This window comes from Camelus bactrianus, chromosome X, assembly GCF_048773025.1.
Source record: "Camelus bactrianus isolate YW-2024 breed Bactrian camel chromosome X, ASM4877302v1, whole genome shotgun sequence".
Lineage (NCBI taxonomy): Eukaryota > Metazoa > Chordata > Mammalia > Artiodactyla > Camelidae > Camelus > Camelus bactrianus.
This window is the reverse complement of record NC_133575.1, coordinates 87,729,076-87,744,000: the sequence shown is the minus strand read 5'-3', so window position 1 is coordinate 87,744,000 and position 14,925 is coordinate 87,729,076. Positions and strand designations below refer to the sequence as shown.

General features: G+C 34.5%; 1 protein-coding gene across 1 annotated transcript in view; it reads right to left on the bottom strand.

The window, feature by feature from the left end:
- The window catches only part of ALG13 (ALG13 UDP-N-acetylglucosaminyltransferase subunit), a 72,913-nt gene that overhangs the window by 13,381 nt on the left and 44,607 nt on the right, over positions 1–14,925 (bottom strand). Inside the window, 4 exon segments of the mRNA XM_074359487.1 lie at positions 1,779–1,959; positions 4,237–4,277; positions 7,845–8,033; positions 14,712–14,877. Of these exon segments, the coding sequence (XP_074215588.1) occupies positions 1,779–1,959; positions 4,237–4,277; positions 7,845–8,033; positions 14,712–14,877 (577 nt within the window).

Here is a 14,925-nt window from a genome sequence, read left to right as displayed (position 1 = left end):
GGCACAGTATACTTAAACATATAAGGTCTTATTTACTTCTTATAACAACCCTGGCAAGTCATAAAATATAATATTTCCCATTTTACAGAAAATCAGGCTTAGGGAGGTTAAGTAACTTAGCCAGAATCACAACCATCAAGCAGCAGTGCTAGAATGGAAAACAGATTTGGTTAGGTTAGTCCACATCGCTTCTTCTACGTCCTGTCAATTCTAAGAAGGGTAGTCCAAGATTCCATTCTTCAAAATGCTTCCCCATCTATATTATACCGTGAACTCATAAAGAGCAACTACCCTTATGGTTTGGCATGGAGATCTCAAACTTTTTGGTCTCAGGATCCCCTTACACTCTTAAAAACTGAGGATCTCAAATAGCTTTTGTTTATGTGGGTTTTAAATACCAATATTTACCACGTTAGGAATTAAACTGAGAAAGTTAAAAATATTACTTCATGTAAAAATAAGCCTATAATGTTAGTATAAATTTTTATGAAAAATGAGTCTATTTTCAAAAAAAATTGTAAGACAAGTGGAACTGTTTTACACTTGTGTAATCTCTAATGTGTGGCTTAAGAGAAGACTGCTGGATTCTTATAACTGCTTCTGTATTTAACCTATTACGATACATTGTTTTAGTTTAAATATATGAAGGAAATCTGGCCTCATACAGATATGTAGTTGGAAAAGAGAGAAGTCTTAATAACTACCCTTTTCTAATAACTGTAGATACTTTTTGATTCTACACCAAAACTAGGTAAGTGGTAATTTCTTGGAGGTCAGTAGCAATGTGAACTTTTCATATTTTGTTAACATTAAAATCTATTGTCTTATCTTGTATTTTGGATAGATCTTTAACAGAATCATGCACAGGCAACATCATAACATTGGTAACTGATAAAGTATTAGTTCACTGGGTTATACAGATCTCCCAAATGTTGACATATTTCATTTATACAATGTAAGAAACCACATTAATAGCCCTCCACTATCTATTTTATTAGAAGAGTTAATTAAGTATTGGGAAGCTGTCAAGCTCACGGTGGCAGATAAATACTAGAATTTTGGAAAACTTGTATTTGAAAGTTAGAATTTTTATCTTTGACAAAAAATACTATCAGCTGTTTTTCTTGAAGTGATAGGCTTATGTAGTTCATTTGAGAAAATGTTTGTCAGATTCCCAAGTCTGAATAACGATAGTTGGTCTATTATTCTTTCAAGTAAAAATAGAGTTCTATGAAAAGTCAGCTAGTTCAGCTCGAAACTCAAGCTCACAAATCCTTTAAAGTTAATCATCATACGTCAGTATGCAAAGTGCTTTACGAATAGTTCCTATTTTGTTGCACAGAACATTAAGTATAATTATTCAAAGATAAAAATTTACTAAAATAAGAAATGTCTTTGATCAAACAAAAAATAAATAAAACTGGCATTTTTGGATCATGAGTATTTGGCAGTGAGGAAGACACTAATTACTAGCAGTTTGGTGCCCCTGTCTTGATTTGTGTTTAGGTGCCAGCAATTCTACCCACCACTGACTTTTGTACCCTTAATGCAAATGTAATACAGTGTAAAAGATAAATAAAATCTGTGTATTATGATAAATACTTTTAACCTCATGGATCCCTTAAAAGGGTCCCAGAGACCCCAAGAGGTCCACATACCATGCTTTAAGAAATGCTGGCTTAGTATATGGACCTAATGAAATATCTGAAGGCTATTATTAAATTACACACAATAAAATTCAATTGTCTATCTTTCAGGGAAACTCATTACATACTCACCATTTGCTGATATTTCTGACTGTGTGCCATCTTGTCTCCCCACCTCACTGTACAACTGAGGAATGGTTTGATCTACCAGAGGAGGTGGCTCAGTATAGACTGGATAATTCTCTACATGAAGGTGCTGGTGCTGCATCTGTGGCACATACACCATGGAGTGCCAGTAGCTGTGGTGATAGCACTTGGGCAAGAAGGGGAAAAAACAAACACTTTACTGTTCCCTTTTCTTAAAGCAGTACCATTCTCCACTAAAAAAAAAGTTGGGCCACGATTTTCAGATGGGGTAGCAATGACTTTTGAACTAAATAATATGACATTTAAGAAATCTATTCTTTTTTACAACTTTAAGATCTTTTGCAGCATCTGTATCTCCTATTTGAACCTAGGAATTCTTTTAAAAGATAGCATCCTAAGAAAGTTAGAAATATACACAATGATCTGCATACAAAGATGTCTTTTATAGCATTATTTTTAAAGGCAAAAAACATTTAACAACCTAAATATTCAATAATAGAAAACTGGATGAATGAATTATGATATATCCATGATGGAATACAACACAGGCAATAAAAAAATCATGCTGTCAAATATTTAAAGAAAAAGTGTCCATATTGTTTAACTTACAAGTTTCCAAAATTACATAGCATAGCCCATATTTTGTAAAATAAATAAGCTGTAAGGAAGTATATCAAAGTATACAATGGTTGTACAGGTGGTTTCAGTGTTCTTTATAATTAGTATTTTCCAGATGTACTATAATGAATGCTTTTACTTTTAATATGAGAAAATATTAGAATATCTATTCTGTGTTTCCTTGTGTTCCCATGATGTAATATGAGGTAGAATATTTTAAAATGCCTCAGCCTTGTGGAATGAATCACAATGTTTCCACATGTGACTATAATAAATAAACATAACTGAAGGGGCAAGCACTTTAAATTCTTAAAACTGGTTTTAGGGAGTATCATCTCAAAGAACAAAAACCCACTCTACTACTCTTAATACATAAATATGTGCCAGTTGAGGAAGACAGTTTTCTGGAAATATGTGCAAGGTTTTAGGGAAATCAGTGTCTTAGAAAATATGAGCTAATCTGAGTACTATTTAGGAGACTATCAAGTTTGCTATCATCTCCCAAATCTTAAGATGCATCATTTCTTTTCATGAAATATGCCATCTTGCTATCTTATAAGTGTATTTCAGTGGGAAAATGATCCCTGCAAGAATAAAGTAAAAGAGTTCTTATCTGAAATCACAGATGCCTTTCAGTTATAGTAAGATATCTGTCAGTACTCCCCCTTCTACCACTTAGGGAAGTGGTGAAAATCAGTGTTTGGCAAACATCTATGAGCACATGAGTGCTTTAAAAATAATACACCTTTTTAAATGTCTTTGAATTAGTCTAATTACTTTTTGCATGAAATACAGAAATAGCTACAGAAATGTTTTAGGAAGCAGGATAAATAATCCATTTGTTATTTTGAGACAGAAAAACATAGCAAAGAGTTGGCATGTGATGTTAAAGATGGAGGCCAACAAATGCTAAGGTTGTAATATGTACAGCCCCCACTTGCAGCAACCTTTTTTTTTGAGTAAAGGTAGACTTATTTAGAGATATATCGAAAGGCAAGAGAAAGGCCACGAGGTGTTGGGGCTTGGGTGCTCAGGTTAGAGTAGAAGTAAGTACACACTCCATAGACAAAGTGCGGGCAGTCTCCAAAGAGGGAGAGAGAGAGGGCCACAGCAACTATTTTATAAAAGAAACTGAAGCACTAGTAGACTAAAGTAGAAAACCCAACCTATGTTATCTTCAGAGATATTAGACAGAAATAAGTCTCACAGTGATCGTGGGTTTTAAATCAACAGATGACTGGATAAAGAAGTTGTGGTATATTTATACAATGGAATACTATTCAGCCATAAAAACGACAACATAATGCCATTTGCAGCAACATGGATGTCCCTGGAGAATGTCATTCTAACTGAAGTAAGCCAGAAAGAGAAAAATACCATATGATATCGCTCATATGTGGAATCTAAAATAAAAAAAAAAGAAGACAAATGAACTTAAATATAAAACAGAAACAGACTCATAGACATAGAATACAAACTTGTGGTTGCCAGAGGGGAGAAGGGTGGGAAGGGACAGACTGGGAGTTCGAGATTTGTAGATACTGACAGGTATATATAGAATAGATAAACAAGTTTATACTGTATAGCACAGGGAAATATATACAAGATCTTGTGGTAGCTCATGACGAAAATATGACAAGGAATATATGTATGTTCATGTATGACTGAAAAATTGTGCTCTACACTGGAATTTGACACATTGTAAACTGACTATAACTCAATAAAATAAAATTTTAAAAAAAGAATCTGATTATGTTAATACCAAAACAAGTTATATTTTTAATATAGAGTTAGTTTATCAAAGCAATTTTTACAGGATTCTTACCTGCAATCCCAGATTGAAATAGTACTGCAAAACTTTTGTATCTAAAATTAAAAATTTTAATTTTAGTAACTAGATGACATAATCAATTAAAACTACCACTTAAAAGCTTTTCTCTTTGAGTATTAAGGTAGATAACAAATATAGTCTTCCCAATCAATACAACCCTCAATTCTACCTTATAGTAAATAACCATTTACCTACCACTATAGGTAATATCATTTTCTGATCCAAGGTTTAATCACCAAATACATATTTTATTTCTATTCTTAATATTAGGCAGATGTTACACGAATGCTACTCTGCCAACATTTAGGCAGAATCTAGTAATGGCATTTTCTTGCTTGTCTCAAGACTAAAATATACTTTAATACAAATACGCTACATATGAAATCATATTGGTCTTCAGCTAATGGAGCTACTACATAGTACAAACTAATGCTCTTCAAATGCCAAGATTAGTGATGCCTACTGAGATACTTAGCACTGTTTGAAATAATTCACCTTGTTTTTACATAACATGACTAATGTACCACCACTGGAACTCCAAAGAGAGGAGGCAATGAGCATGGTAACTCGAAACAGTTATATCCAAAGATGATAAAATTTCTTCAGACACAGAACTTAATTAAAATATTTTATAAATGAACAAAAACTAGATGAGAGAAGAGGGATAGCCTTAACACTCTAATTATATCTCTAAATGTATTTTTACTGATTAATCTGGGATCCATGTATATTCTTATACATAAGATAACTTGAGTTCCACTAAGAAACTCTCAGAAAACCCCTTTTCTTATGTTGGAGACTCTCAACACATACAAATGTATTTACTGTCACTTTAAAATACTCAGCTTGTATTTTGACTATTAGGTGGGAGTATAGCATAAAGCCTGATGCTCAAGCTAAAGAATGTGAAAAGATAATAGCAGGAAGTAAATTCACAAATGGCATGGGATTCCACCCTGTGGTATATACATACAACAAAACAAAACTTGTATACAAAATATCTATAGCAATATTATTCACAATAGCATGAATGGAAACAACCCAAATGTCCATAAATAGATAATAAACATTGTGAAATGACTATATTTCAACTAAAAAAAAGATAATAAAATATGGTATATATACACAATGGAATGTTTTTCAGCCATCAAAAAGAATACTGATACATGCTACAATACGGATGAACCTTGAAAACATTATGCTAAGTGAAAGAAGCCAGCCAGAAGACAACATATTGTGAGATTCCATCTATAGGAAATATCCAGAACAGGCAATCTACAGAGACAGAAAATAGAACAGCGGTTGCCAGGGCCAGGGAGAATGAGGAGTAACTGCTAACATGTATGGGGTTACTTTTTGGGGTGATGAAAATGTTCTGGAATTAGATAGTGGTGATGGTTGCACAAATACGTTAATACACTGAAAAGCACTGAATTATACACTTTACATGGCTGTCTTGTATGATATGTGAATTATATTTCAAGCTGTTAAAAAATGTGGCAGGTAAGGACTATAAGAACTCAAAAACTCTGAAATGCAATTAAGGGGGTGGGGTCATGAAAATGACAGGGTTTAAATAATAGGAAGTTAGATGGAAGAGTAGAGGGAGAGAGAATTCGAGTAGAATCACCATGTTAGCAAAGGCTTAGGAGTAGAAAACCAAGTGACCAGAGTTCTTGTAAAAGTACAAGAAGATAAGGTATAACTTTGGAAAAATGACCTGCAGTTTCTTATAAAACTAAACAAACATGTACTATGACTCATCAATTCACCTACTATGACCCATCAATTTCACTTCTAGGTATCTGCCCAAAGGAAATGAAAGCATATGTTCGCAAAGCCTTTTACAAGAATGTTCACAGCAGCTTTATTCATAACAGACCCAAACTAGAAAATAGCCCAAGTGTCCCTCAACGGGAGAATGGACAAACTGTAGGATATCCGTAAAAAGAAACACTACTCAGCAATAAAAGCAAACAGACTACTGACATGCAGCAACATGGAAGAATCTCAGAAACATTATGTTGAGTTTAAGAAGCCTTCCATAAAGAGTACATTCTATATGATTATTTTTACATGAAATTCTAAAACAGGTGAAACTATGGCAGAAAAAAAATCAGAACAGTGGTTTTCTCTGGAGCTAAGCAGAGAAGGGAGTAGGGAAAGACTGGGAAGGGGCATGAGGGAACTTTGTGGGGTAATGGTAATATTTTATACCTTGATGGGGATTTGGGTTACACAGGTGCATGTACTCATTTCTGAAAACTGAGCAAGTCTATATTTAAGATTTGTGCATTTCATGATATGTAAGCTTCACATCAAAAGAAAAAATAAATACCAAACTCTATTTAATGATAGGTATATGCTGAAGGTTTTATGAGGAAGAATGTTGATGTCTATAATTTACTTTGAAATGCACCAAAAAGATGGACTAATTGATGGGCAGAGAGGCAGATGGAGGAAAGGATGGAGACATATGTAGTAATCCAAGTACAGTTAAAGGTTAACGACCGAATATAGGTGGTGGATATATGACTATTCATTTTAAAATTCTAATTCCATGTGTGTTTAAACATTCTCATAATAAAATGTTGGAGAAGGCAAAATCAGCATTATGTGCCGAGTAAATCTTGGGCAGGGATAGGTAGGTGAGGGGACAGGAGTAAATGGATCAGGGTTTAGACAGTGGGTAAATTAGGTGGAAATGATACCAGATTAACAAAATGGGAAACCAAGAAGAGTCAATGTTTTGCATGGCCTAAAGAGAAGAAAGGAGGGAGATAAAGTCTAAAATAAAAGTAAGAACGCCAAGTGAAAAAGTCTAGCAAGTAGGTAGAGGCCAAAGCTAGACAGATTTAAGAATCATCTACATAAAGTTAATAATGAAGTTTTAAGGAAGAGAAAAAGAACAGAACGGAGTTGAAGATCTTGGTAACTAACTTAGGAGCTGAAAAAAACCAAAACAGAATAAAGAAGCAACTAGAAAAAAATCAAAGAAATGTTACAACAACAAAAAAGTATAAATAAGCTGCAAACAACTTTCAACTACAATTTTCTTTTGAGATACACTGCCAAACTGAGGGGTAACAAAGAACTTCCAATGGAAGGCTATTCCTTAGTTTAATTAAGGAAACAACACATGGTTTTGAAATCCAAGGCAGATCAGATCCCCAATTCCTCCCCTCAAAATCTTTTCCAATTCTTCAAAATTCAGTTGGAACCCTAAATACCAAGATTGCAACAATTTCATTCACTTGGGGTAGTCATTTAAGAAAAGGAGAAAAATTTGTTATCAACTCCTGCTTTTCAAGAAAAATAGCTGAGAAAGTAGATATCCAGTTGATAATCTTCTTCAGAGCAGATGTGTAGCTACCTAGAAAAGCAGCATAGGTCAGCTCAACCATCCATTCCTTGATTATGCAGAAGATATTCCCAGCTTTCAGTTGCTCCTTTCCTTAGTCACTTACCTAGCATTATGCTCTTAAGTCAATTTCCTTTTGGTCCCTCACCTTGTCCTCAACCAAAGAGAGATATGCTCTAAGATTTTAAAAAAAAATGCTCAGACCTAAGTAACCCTCACCGAAGTCTCAAAATCTACTTACCTTGAGGCAGATCACTGCCACTTGGATCACAGGAATAAGGTGGAGGTGGTGGTGGTAAGTTTGAAGCTTCTCCCACCTCAAGAGGAGGAGGAGGTGGTGGTGGTGGAGGAGGTGGAGGTGGTGGTGGTGGTGGTAGAGAGACAGCAGGAATAGGAGCAGAGAGGTATGGATAGGATGGTGAAGCAATCACTAAAAAAGAAACAAAACAAAGTAGCAATGCACAACTGTAACAGCTTAGAAGCAATAGATCATCTTCCATTTCTTTTGTGTTCCCAATATCAAGCAACTCTAATTCTTATGATTTGACTTAAAAACAAAAACCTAGAAGGTAAATTGCCCATATTCTCTTAGACATGTCAGTTGAAAATGAGGAGTTCATTACAGGTTATTTTTGAGTTAAGGAAATTACTTGAAATTAAAAGGAAAAAAACCAGAAGCTACAGAGGTCTGATTATCAAGATTTTGAATATCAGCTAACAGGTACCATAAAAAGTACCATGAAAGCAAAAATTTTACCTAGTTTACTACAAAGTTAAGGATGTTTTCAGCCATTTGCCAAATCACAAGATGTAGAAGCTAATAAGAGAGACTAAATTGCATAGATTATAGATTTAAGCAATTTGAAGGTTTCTACTTGGTAGCATCAGAGGAATACAGGGAGGGAACTCTAAATTGCGACAGTTCCATTTCTAAGGACATACAGAATCTAAAACAGATAGGCTAGATCAACTATCTTATCCCTTTAACTTTCTATAAGTGTTATTATAGTTTAAAAATAATACTCATTTAGGAGCTTCACAGTTTTTGACATAAGAAATTCAAATACAATTATGTTTAAGTATCAATATATTCCTCTATGATAATAAAGGAAACAATGTGGTTCCAATCTAGTGAAAATAAGTATCTCCATATATACATAGTATGCTAAATAAATTTATTAAATTTTTTGAAAGATGAATGACACAATCCTTCATGTTTAATTGAACATTTTAGCTGATTTAGAAATTCAAGCACTAAATCTTACCACTGTGTCACCTGCATTATAATTTTATCCCTGAGAAGTATAGAAAGTTTAGTCTCATTGTTCAGTAAAGGTTTAATTGAGAATTTCAGAACGCTTAGTTTAGTACAGGAACAGTCCACACAAGCTGAATTTGTTATTTTGGTAATTTAGCAAGAGGAATTTAAGGCTAAGTATTAGAAGTAATCCACATTGCTTTCATTCATCAACATAAATTCTAACAATACATTTATCTATATCCTTTATACAGTCACAGGCTAATACTAATAGGAGATCTATGTCTTAGGGTGATTTAAAACTTGATAAACAACTCTTTTAGAGTGATAAAACTGTTCTCTCATGATTGTGGTGGTGGTTACACAACTATGCACTGTCAAAACCCAGGGCACCAAAAAATGAATTTTACTGTATCTAAATTAAAACAGTAAATTTTAAACACTTACTCAAATAACTGTTTTGGAGTTTTGCCTTATGTGTAGAAATCTCTACTTTTACAGTTTTAAAAGAGTAATTTTAGAACATCTCCAAATGCTCTTTAGACTTTATGGATTTGTTGCCTATAAAATAATGGCTTCAACAAAGCTCCACTCTCACTCCTTTTAAACTGGCACTCAAATCACACCATTTTTTAAAAAGCAAACTGAGTAAGTTCAATTAGCTAAAGACAGTAGAATGTATTTATGATTATTAGGTAAAAACCTACTACTAGACATAGAGGTAGCTATGTAAGTTCTCATGGGCCTGAGAAAATCAACGGTAGAAGAAATTTGGAGGTTACTCTGTCTGAATTCACCTTCCTTTTAAAATGCATATTACAATAAGCTCCATAAGAAAAAGCTTTTAAAATCCCCAGGTGCCCTAGAGATGCATGAGCACCTAATTCAAAGATTTAACGGGGCTCTATGGGCTTAACAGGTATAGTATAGTTCAAGGGATGGACCCAGGACAATGGAAGCAAATTTTTCTAAAATATTAATGGAAACCAATGAAACACATTCAAAAAGCTTATTTCCCCCTGTCCATGTAGCTGCAGTCTGCTTCAGGACATTTCAGAAGACAACATGAATATATATAGTAAGACCCGACTTCTCTAGAGATCAAAGGGCAGGGCTGGGACTAGGGTGCAGTGAGGTGTGAAATTTAAAGGGCCACAAAATTAAAGCAACAACAGCAATAAAAACCCATGATACAGAAAGTATCAAAATTATAAAAGACAGGCTCCAAGCCTGCACTTGCATGACCCCAAAAGTGAGTGCCTCACTCACCCTAAGCCTGGCCCAGTTACTGTCTTTATTTAAAATTTTGGTACTTTGTTTTTCATGGATTTTTCTGCATTGATCTTTGTTTTTTAAATAGTTCACTGAAGTATTATTTATTTTGATCGTTGTGGGTTTTTTTGACACTCCCTTAAACCTTGCATCCCGAGCAAGTGAGCCACTAGTTCTAGCCTGGGCAAAAGCAGTCCAAAACAGTTACTAAAACCCTCAGTTAACAGGATTTAATGCCTTATGAGGACACTCATAATAAAATCAATCATGGCATCTAGTTACCTGGCAGATAGAAAGTAACTTAAAGAAGGATGGGATGGGGCTACCAGATAGACACAAGAATAACAATGGAAAACATGAGTTGTTTCATCTAGAGGACTGACAGGAATGATAAAGAGCAGCCATTACCTAGTAGAGTTATAACTGAGGTTCACAAATGACTTAACAAAAAGTAAAATGAAGGCAGTATATATTTTTAGAAATATTTATAAAAAACACAAATCTGGCATTTAAAGGATAAACTTTCAATGATTCTACATAAATGAGGCATTACAATGCTTGACTCACTTGTCACTTGTTCTTAAGCTCAGACATTTGCTGGAAGCAGACAGCTAACGTTTTCCCTTATAATTAGCACAAAGTAGTAAAACCAGGGTCTACGTTAACATTTCCAATGAAAAATGTTTATGGTGTTTAATGAATATATATATTGCATGTTTTGTTCCAGGCACTGTGATTAAGCACTTAATTTCTAAATTATAAATAAAACAGATACAGAAAACAAATCGAATGAATTATTTTCAGGTGGATGCTATCCAGGTTAAGAAAGAAAACTTTGCCAGTCATTCCAGAAAATTTCCATGCACCCCATCCCAATCATGCTCCTCTTCCTCCCACCATAATTAACTATTATCCTGACTTTCATAGTAATCACTTCTTTGTAGTTTTAAGAGTTTTGTCACCCAAATGAGCACCCCTGGACAGTTTTTTAAAGTTGATATATTGAATCTCTTTCAACCTATTGGTCCTTTCTCCATTCTTCTCATTTCAATTTTTCTTTTAAAGAATCTATACCCTTGACCTGTGGGGTTTCCCAGTCTAGAGTTGGCTGATTATATATTCATGGTGCATTTCAACAGGCTCTTGTATTTCCTGCAAATAGGCAGCTAGATCCAGAAGACTGGATCAGACTTGGGGTTGACTCCTTTGATACATCTAAAAGTAATGTCTATCTTTGCGATCTCCACAGCCATTGCTGTTTAATACTCATCAACATTCAGTAATGACTGCACAATGATTATATTCTGCCACTTCTTCTTCACTGATCAGAATACTTAAATATTTTCCCGCTACTATTCAGTTACTCAGCAGGACAGTTCATATAAGACAGGATAAATACTTGATTCTTTCACTTTATTTTCCAGTTTTCAAGAAAAGTGAACTTGTTTCCTATCATTCAATTAAGGGAATCACTTTTTTCAGTTTTATATTATACATATTTTTTCAGATTATTTTTCCATTACAGATTATTACAAGATACTGAATATAGTTCCCTGTGCTATATACAGTAAATCTTTGTTGCTTATCTATTTTATGTAGTTTGTATCTGTTAATACCAAGGGAACCAATTTTTTAAGTATCATGAGAACTTTTAAATTTAATATATTTGATATGTTCCAGTCTATTGTAATTATCATTGTTGAAGCTCAAACTGTTCCATCTTCCATCTTTGGCCAGCAGGAACCACTTCAAGATGGCTCCTGAGTCCTTCTGACATGACCCCAGTACTGTTTGATAGCTTCCCTGTTATCTGGCATGACAAGATGACCCAGGCTCATCTTGAACATCTCCTACCCAGACCTGGAACCAAACATTTCTCCAGAAAGGTGTTTGGTTTTTTTAAAGTGAGAAATGGTATTTCAATACCACAAACTGAGTGCTAAGGATCATCATTATTTCTAGCCCTTTTCAGTGGACAGAGCTAGGAAATAAACAAATTTAAAGATAAAATACCTCAAGTTCCTATTGATACTTTCAATTCAAATATGAGGCCATAAAAGCTTTTCCTTGGCCTCTTTAGTACATCTGTATTTCTTTTCTTCCATACTGAGATCCTGGTTTGCAAGGACACAGGGGATAAAACTAATATCCCATACTCACTTGTTTTAGCCAACATTACAATCTCAGAATAACAATCTGAGTATCTAAATAAAAGAACCTGTGATTATTGAAAGCATCAAAAAAAATGCTCAGCACGTGGTCTCTCAATTCTCCCATTAAAAAGAAATAGCTATACTATATGTACAGTGTCCAAACATAAGGCTTTTACATAGTATATTATCAACCTCTCAGCCCTCATTTTGTGTAGCTATGTATTTCACACTTACGATCAGGTCTTATGTTGATGTCTCTCATTGTTTTCGTGGTCTAAAAGTCAAAACACATTCTCTAATACACTGTTATCCATCTAATACAACTTTCTGTGATAGCAGAAATATTCTGTATCTTGCTGTCCCATATAGTAGACACTAGCCACATGTGGCTTTGAGCACTTGGTATGTGGTTAGTGTGAAAGAGCAACAGAAGATTTACTTCATTTAATCATAATTAATTAAAATTTACAGTGCCATATGCGGCGAGTGATTATCTTACTTCACAGCGTATCTTTGGTAGATTCTTCAGGAAGGGCTCATGTGAATAATATTCTCTGAATTCTTATACATTACCCTTTAAGCTTGAAAATCAGTTTGGATATAAAATCTTTGGTTCACACATTCTTTCATTACCTTAAACGTTACTCCATTTTCTTCTAGCATGAAGCATTGCTGTCAAAGTTCAATGATTATCATTTTATTTTTATATACTCCATAGGCTTTGTCATTTAGACAATCAAAAGACTTCCTTTTTCTTTCAAGCCTAGTCGTTTTACTAGAATATCCCAGCGCTGGTTGTTCTGGCTCAATAATCTCAGGTATGCAGAGTGCTGTTTCAGTATGTAGTTCTAAAGTTTTAATTTCAGGAAAGATTTCTGAATTATAGTTATTAGTATTTATTCTTTTCCCTTACTTTGGTTTTCTTCTTCAGGAACTTCTATTAATATCTGATATCCTTTGCCGAACTTCAGTATGTCACTTTTGAACCCTTCTCTTCATTTTCTTCATTTTCGATTTCCCCTCTTTCTTACATCTTTCCCTTGCCATATATATTTGATCATGTTCTTTATAGTTTAGTTTTCATTACCAAAATGACTTTCTTCCATTTCTAATGCTTTCCTGAGTTCAGTCAACTCATCTGAGTTTTTCTAATTCTGATTTGTTATTTTTCAATATTTTGTATTATTTTATTAATGTTTTTACCTCAGTTTGAAATAGTTGTTGGTTTGGTTATTTTAAGTTCTATTTAGCATGCACATTTCTGACATGTTTTTATCGTCTATGGGGTGTTATTCTGCTTTTTTCCCCCTTAAAACATCTTTGTATATGATTTGACCTCAGTACTTTTCTTTTGTTCATTTTTATATGAAATTTTTTTCATGAACTTTAAAATGAGGTGAAATACAAGAAAGCTCTTCTAACTTCATAGGGCTCTCTGTGGCTTTTGTGTAGTGCTTAAAAACATGACTGCTTCTAGGATTCCTTGTCTCTTTTCTCCTGAACTTTAGTCTGGACCTGCTCTCTTCCCTATTCTCATCAATTATGATTCCACTCCTAGCACTTTCTCCCCAGTGAAGAATATTATCCTAAAAAGGAGCCCTGACAGGTCAGTTTTGAGAGTTCTTAGGGGCCAAACTGTTCCAAGCTCTTCAGTCCCTTTATCATATACCCAAAGCACTCACCTAGTAGTGAAGAGGTCAGATCCTTTCCCAGTCTTAGCTGCTCCTTCCAAATTGGCTGCCCCACTTTCCAGTGAATTCTTATTAGCTCTTTTGGGGTTCTTCTGTTCTCAGGTCTATAGACAACATTCCTGATGCTTTTGTCTTCTTGCTCCCGCATAGACCCTGATAGCATGCAGGTCTTGTGACTGGTGATTTGTCCCTACCTACTTAAATTTTGGAGTTCATGGGGATACCCTGTCACCTAGTTTTGTTGTAAGCATTGTCCCTGGGTTTTGGTTTTGTTATTTCCATTTTTATTTGGGGACACACACTAAAAACCTATGCTATTGCTGCCACCACTTTCCCAGAATTCTGCTGAGAATTTCAAATTATAATTAACTCATTGGAATTCCACAATCACTTCACAAATCGGTACTATCAGTACCTCAAAGCTCATAGATAAGTTCAAAAATGTGTCCAAAATTACAGTTTGAAAAACTAGTACAAGTCCTCTAAATTGTTAATGGGGTAGCAAAATGATAGTTCTGAAATCATATCAAAGCCAAATTTGCAAGAAAAAAAATCAAAAACATGGCTCTCAAATCTCATGGATTCCTCAACTACAGAACATACTTTATTAAGTAGGTTAAACAAATTAAATACTGGAGATGAAAATAATCCTATCTAACCACTAGAACTGTTTTATGTGCATGTTCATGAATAGGAAAAGAGGCTTCCAAAGTAAGCAGTCACTAATAACCTACCTGGCCTGCCTTGTGTAAGTGGAGACACAAAGAGAGGCTGTATGGCATTCTGTGAGGAAACTGAAGCAGTACTACCAGCTTGATTAGCTGCTGCACAGTTAGGTAAGACTGGAGCTGGAACATTATTGGCACAGGAAGCTGCAATTGCTGCGGAATTTACCATCACCTGTAAGCGTGGAAGAAAGTTCAGAATTCTTAAGTTTGGTTTCTCATA